The sequence below is a fragment of the Arachis duranensis genome, chromosome 9 (assembly GCF_000817695.3).
Source record: "Arachis duranensis cultivar V14167 chromosome 9, aradu.V14167.gnm2.J7QH, whole genome shotgun sequence".
Classification (NCBI taxonomy): Eukaryota; Viridiplantae; Streptophyta; class Magnoliopsida; order Fabales; family Fabaceae; genus Arachis; species Arachis duranensis.
Genome location: NC_029780.3, coordinates 3431690 through 3438538, shown reverse-complemented (window position 1 = coordinate 3438538; position 6849 = coordinate 3431690). Strand labels below are relative to the sequence as shown.

Below are 6849 nucleotides of genomic sequence, written 5' to 3'. Positions count from 1 at the left end.
TTCAAAAATAATAATTATTTTAATATAAAAACAAAATAAAAATATTTATGATAGAGTAAAATTAACAAAATACTTATTGTTTCTGTTTCATATTATTTTAGAATAGCTAAATATTTTTAAAATATTAGTGAAAATATATATTTTAAATTTTAATTTTAAATTTTTGACTATATTTTATTTTTTATTTACACGGGTCAATCGATTCAACCAATAATCTATCGATTGAACCAGTAATATAATAATCTGAGCGATTTGATCACCAATTCGGTTCTGACAGCTATGATATCAATATTATTTTCTAATATTTTTTGCTTAATATGTCTTTCTAATATTTTTTATTATTATATTTTTTTTCTCAATTTTTTTGAATAAAAAGAAATAAGAATGAATTAGATTTTTATAATTTATTCTAATTTATTACCAAACAGAATGTAAGAACACAAAATTTTGTATCTTTATTCTTTATATTTTGTTTTCAGTGTTTTGTTTTGTTCTATCTTCAAAAATAAAACCTAATAGAATAATAATATTATTTGTTATATTTGAAAAAGAAAATAAAAGGTTATTTTAATAACTCTTCTTAACAAGTACACAAAGAAAGTAAAATATGGGTGGTTACAACTTACAACTTAAAAGAGTTCATAACCTAACACAAGTATTTATTTACATTATTATCCATTTTGAATAAAAAACCTCACATTTTTTTTGTTTCATTCTTAGCCATCTTTTATAGGAGATGCATTTTTTTCTTAGCCATTGCCACTTGTAATAAGACGTATAAATAAATCTCAACACGAACACGCTCTCGGTCATGGCGATCACATCATATGGCATGTAATTAGACAGCACACACAATCTTCCAAATTCGCAGCGATTCTTTCAAGTAGTAGCTATGGGTCGAGTGGTGGTGGTCGCGGCGGTGATTGGGGTGGCGACGGCGGTGGCTGTAGCAGCAGTGGTAGGTCGGCGGTTTGTGAGAAAATGGCGTCGTAGGGCGAAGGCATTGGCGATAGTGAAGGAGGTTGAGGAGAAGTGCGCAACCCCTATCGCCAAGCTGAGACAGGTGGCGGATGCCATGACCGTTGAGATGCACGCCGGTCTCGCATCTGAGGGTGGCAGTAAGCTCAAGATGCTCATCACTTACGTCGATAATCTCCCCACTGGGTAGTAACACCTCTCTCTTCTCTAATCTCATGTTTCTTTTTCAATTTCTTTGATCCGATTAATCTATCTATCTATATGCATTGATCTTAATATGAGTCCTATGCTGCATGAATATGAACATGAATATCAATACTGTTGTTGGATACAATGCCGTTTGATAAGTGTTCCTTTTGTTTTTGAATTCCTCGAGAAATTAATGTATCTGGATCTCGAGGAACATAAAGAGTGGAAGATGCATTTGTTTTGGCAATGTAATGTTGGATGAAAATATAAGGTTTCAAAATAGCTGTCAATTTGAAAACTTGGTCTATTAGTGTGTTTAATTATTTGGATGCAATTTACATTAATATTACATTGAGTTATGAATGTATAAGATTTTCAAAGTGATAATAGATGTTTTGGAACGGAAGTTTTGTACTTTTTTGTGTGTCACAGTGGAATTTTGGCATTGGTTTGAGGATTAATGAAGAGTGGTAGAGAGAGAAATGGAAGGCAATGTAATATTAAACATATACTTCTATAAGGCAATGTAACATTAACAATGCAATGTATATGGATTAAAATTTACACCAATATTACATGGAATATAAATGTAACAGATTTTCTAAGTCATTCAAACTGAGAGATGTTTTTGAATGGAGGGTCTGTTTTATATACAAATATGATACGCATACATTTTTGACTGTTTTTTGTTCATGGACTAGACGGAAACACATTTTTTATTTTTCTTTGTTTTTTGGTTTTTGACTGGTTTTTATTTGTTTCGAGTTCTTGTTCTTTTGATGAATGTAAATCCATTTGCATTGTCAAAATTTTCTTTTTTAGTTGTTCTTCAACATTTTAAAACTATGGAGACAGCGAATGAGCACTGATTTGATGCATCCCTCCCTTTTTTAGGGATGAGGAAGGACTATTTTATGCATTGGACCTTGGAGGAACTAACTTTCGTGTATTACGTGTGCAACTGGGGGGAAAGGGAGGTGGTATTGTTAGTCAAGAATTTACTGAGGTGTCAATTCCACCTAAGTTGATGGTTGGATCATCAAGTGTGAGTCCTTTGTGTTACCTTAACAATTGTTAATTTCTTTGTGCAAGTCTTTTGAGAAACAATGACCAAAAAGTTTAAACAAACTCTGATGCAGGCACTATTTGAATATATTGCATCAAAACTTGCAAAATTTGTTGCCGAAGAAGGACCAGATTTTCAAATTCATCCTGGTAGACAGAGGGAACTAGGTTTCACCTTTTCCTTCCCTGTCATGCAAACATCAATTGATTCTGGGAACCTTATAAAGTGGACAAAAGGCTTCTCCATAGATGATACAGTTAATACCACATCCTGATTCCTTTTCTTTCATTTACTTCATTTCAAGTCGAATCTTCTTGCTGTATATTATGGCACTTTGTGGATATGATTTATTAATGATTAGGTTCTAAATCCTCAATTCTGACTCCCCAACTTTGAATTTACAGTTACATCACAAGTTGATATAATAAATTATTGTTAATAATAATCATCATATTATCTTACTACATTACATAAGTTACTGAGGATATGTTCATGAGGTCCCAAAATTTATTTCCTTCTTGTTCTGAATGTCAAGTGTCAGTTCATCTATCAAAAATAGTTAGTTTGATCACTTTTCTGTTTAAGTCTTGTATTTCTTTCCACTTATTTCTTAAAGAAGTGGCTGAAAGTTTACATTGCCTGTGTATAGTCTCTGACTTTTCCATGTATAAGGTATCTTATTGTTAAAAACGTGGTAGAATGCCCTCCTTAGGTGGTTCAAGGTGTAGAGTAACTTGTTTATGTGGAGTAACTCATGCTTAGTGCATAAAGGCATTAGGAGATTTTATCGAGGGACATAGCTTATCTCTGCATTTATACTTTTTTTTTTTTTGTGTTGTTTGAATAGGTTGGTAAGGATATTGTGGCAGAATTGACAAAAGCCATGGAGAAGCAAGGTCTTGATATGCGTGTAACAGCTCTGGTAATTGAAGTTTTGGACTCTCGTATGACATTCATTCTCAAGAGTTTTGTTTATTCTGAAAATTTTTAGTGTTCCAAAGTCAAATTTCTGTTTGTGGCTTTTTTTTTCAGTATGTACTTATTTTCATTGTGTATACTAGGTCAATGATACAGTTGGAACATTAGCTGGAGGTCGATACACAGACAAAGATGTCATTGCTGCTGTTATTTTAGGTACTGGAACAAATGCAGCATATGTGGAGCGTGCTCAAGCAATACCAAAATGGCATGGCCTTTTGCCCAAGTCCGGAGAAATGGTAACCAGTTTCTGTCTTACTTTTCTTTAGTGTAAGATGGCTATAGATTATCTGATATGAACGGTAGAATAAACATTCCAACCTCTCTGAATTCATATGAGATGGCTGCAGGTTATTAACATGGAGTGGGGAAATTTCCGGTCTTCACATCTTCCCTTAACCGAGTTTGATCATGCATTAGATATGGAGAGTTTAAACCCTGGTGAACAGGTGAATTCATGTTCTTTCTAAATTCCATAATATCTGCCTTGACAAAGGGGGTTATATCACTTGTCTGTTCATTTCTAATTTCCAGGTTTATGAGAAGATAATTTCTGGTATGTATTTGGGAGATATTGTTCGAAGAGTGCTATGTAAAATGGCTGAAGAAGCTTCCTTTTTCGGGGACACCGTTCCTCCAAAGTTGAAAGTTCCGTTCACATTAAGGTTTAAAATTAGCCTTTCTATTACTGGGATCCAGTTTATCCAATTAATTTTCTTTCTGTTGTGTCTCTTTTCCTTTTCTCTCCACCTGCTCAAATAACATTCACCTTGAAACTTGCTTCTGATATCAATAGTTAAATTTGAACAAATAGACACTTATTGCATGCTTTGTTTATAATGAACAATGAACAATGAACATTTGAAAGCATAAGTTGTACATCAGTGACACACCCATTCTGCTCCTAAATATAAATGATTCGCTGATTCGAAAGAACAAGCAAAACTATAATAGGAAGGAATAGAATTTGTGGTTTCTCATTATTTATTCTGAAATTGCTGTTGGGGTAAGCATTTAGCCATTAAAGCAACGATCTGTGACTCACTTTGGAAGAGAGTGATTGCGTTTTTTAATGAAATAGGAAATGTGCAAAAGAATGTTTTTGTCGTGTCTACTGGATATAGAAGGATCCTTCTAGGTTTGGTACTTTCTTAATAATGAAATAGGAAATGTGGCTAGATGAGAGATCTTTACAGTTAGTTGTAAAGCTTATGGAGAGATTTTCAAGTTTTCATAGCCATCATAACAGAAACTAAGAGGGGAACCTTATACACTGGCATTCATCCATTCTCATTTGGAGTAGGATTCTTGGTAGTTTGTTGCTGGTGATTTTTAGTGTATCTTCAGTCTGAGAGAGTTTCTGTTAATACACATATCAAAGGTTTTCTCATGAGAGTAATAACTATCAAAATGACAGCTTTCATCTCCCATGTTTAGTGATCAGAGTCCATTATCAGATTACCACCTGGCACTCATGCAGAGGGATTGCATAATTATGCTTTACCAATGTTTTTTTATATGTCTTATGTTTGAAGGCTCCAACTTCTGTGGGGCATTAAGAAAGTAGACCTTGGATAGTCCAGGCCTTGAATCCCTAATGAAAGTCTCCAATACTCAGTACAATTTTCATATGAAAACTGTGATTAGTTAGTTAACTACAGGTGTTTATAGTTATTATACTGCTCACTATTGGTTTGTCTTAGGTATCCATTAATAATTATATGGGCTTAATTGTAATTGGGAATTATGTGAAGAGTGTGGGATGCGTGGCATGGGTAAAGTGTGCTGTAACTAAAGGGAATAATATAACTGAATGGAAGAGAATGGGGGGTTTTTAGGGTTTAGGGATTTTGCATTATGCTTTAATACAAATCTGAAATTCTACTATTGTTGGGACAAACTTTTATGTCATGACCATGAGTGTTGGATGTGCAGGACACCTGACATGTCTGCAATGCATCATGACACATCTGCTGATCTCAGTGTAGTTGGGAACAAACTGAAGACCATTTTTGAGGTATATAAAATTCTCTATACAGTTTAATATTTATAGGAAAGCTTCTTCTGCATATGTTATGCAAGTTATTTCAACCTTTGGTGATATCAAGGTTATCTATACTCTTATAATTAGGGTACAAAATTCACATATTGAAGAGTTTAATTTGATACATTGTTCAGTGTGATATTTTCTTTTTTTTGTTTCTTCTTTTACATTGTGATTTGATTAGACCTTGGCACACTGCTGAATGCATGTTAGTTTCTCATTTGAAAACCTTCACACAATGGTTTATTTAGGCAAGGATTTCTCTCAGATTTTTGTCTAAACATGGTTTGATATTTTAAACAGAAATCCAAAGATATTCTAAGGGTATAACTATTTACAAAATTTATGTAAAGGGTCAAGCAGCAAGTAATATGTGATTATTTGACAGTACTAAACTCTTAAACTGAAAGTTTATCAATACTAAACTGCATACTGAATACCTTTATTACATTTTCAATAATTTAGTTCTATCTGAACTTGTGATTCATGTTGCAACGTCTAGCTTTTAAAAGTTGTCAGTTCCATTTATACATGGGTAAACTACATTGACCTCCCATATAATTAGGCAATATTATATATAACCTCCCCCCATTTATTGAAGTTTATACTAACCTATTTGAGATTTAGGTTACATAATACTCAGCACTTATATTTTGCAAAATGTGACACTAACTTCCTCTATAAACATAGCACTGAAGTGTATTTTTCCCATGATACTTTTATTGACTTTACTAATTTCTCCTTGTACAATATTTAGATACAAGATAGTTCATTGGAATCAAGGAAGGTGGTTATTGAGCTCTGCAACATTATTGCTACACGCGGTGCTCGTCTTGCCGCTGCCGGCATGTTGGGTATCCTGAAGAAGCTGGGGAAAGACACCCTCAATGACAGTGAGGGTCAAAGGTTTGTGATAGCCATGGATGGTGGATTGTATGAGCATTATGATGCATACAGCAAGTGCCTAGAGGATACCGTGGCTGAGTTGCTTGGAGAAGTTGTCTCACAAAACATTGTCATACAGCACTCCATGGATGGTTCTGGAATTGGTGCTGCTCTTCTTGCTGCTTCTCATTCTCAGTACCTTGAAGGCTAAGTTACCACTTATATTAGTATTTTTTTGGGTTTGTATCAATTTTTTTGGAGGTCATTTTTCCCTTCTTGATCCTCTACAGAGTTGACTCTTACACTTCTTGTGTTAAGGCAAATTTTGCTCTTTAAACTTATTGTTTAAGGCAACCTTCCTTGGCACCATTCCTATACATTCATATATTTAATTCATTCAGAACAATTCTTTACTTTTTTACTTCTTGTATTTGTCTTGACCACATTCTCATCCCACTGTATTTTAGTTATGTGAACAAATTTTGCAGTGCCACAATTAAATTGAAATAGTTTCTTTAAGCAAATTAGTCTAAGTTTTTTTTTTTTTTTTTGTGGTCAGGAGTGATAGACAAGTTTGAAATTGAGTAAGGTGAGGAAATTAATAAACACAAGCAAGGACCCAATCAATTCAATTTTATGACCTGATAACAAGGTAAGCAATATGTTTTTATTTCGTTTCTCTTAATACCTCAAAAGATGTTTAGATCTT

General features: G+C 33.6%; 1 protein-coding gene across 1 annotated transcript; it reads left to right on the top strand.

The window, feature by feature from the left end:
- The first annotated feature begins 725 nt into the window (after positions 1 to 725).
- LOC107464089 (hexokinase-2) lies at positions 726 to 6561 on the top strand. The gene is made up of 9 exons (XM_016082998.3): positions 726 to 1164; positions 2062 to 2212; positions 2307 to 2489; positions 3081 to 3155; positions 3295 to 3450; positions 3562 to 3660; positions 3746 to 3876; positions 5147 to 5228; positions 6013 to 6561. Exons 1-9 carry the CDS (start codon positions 893 to 895, stop codon positions 6349 to 6351), a joined length of 1488 nt encoding a protein of 495 aa, XP_015938484.1. The 5' UTR covers positions 726 to 892; the 3' UTR covers positions 6352 to 6561.
- Positions 6562 to 6849: the final 288 nt, after the last annotated feature.

Excerpts from the sequence above, each read along its gene's own strand:
- LOC107464089 (XM_016082998.3), top strand. The coding sequence starts at position 893 with ATGGGTCGAGTGGTGGTGGTCGCGGCGGTGATTGGGGTGGCGACGGCG. Across the intron at positions 3,156-3,294 it reads ATATGCGTGTAACAGCTCTG|GTCAATGATACAGTTGGAAC; the intron begins GTAATTGAAGTT and ends TGTGTATACTAG. Across the intron at positions 3,661-3,745 it reads GTTTAAACCCTGGTGAACAG|GTTTATGAGAAGATAATTTC; the intron begins GTGAATTCATGT and ends TCTAATTTCCAG.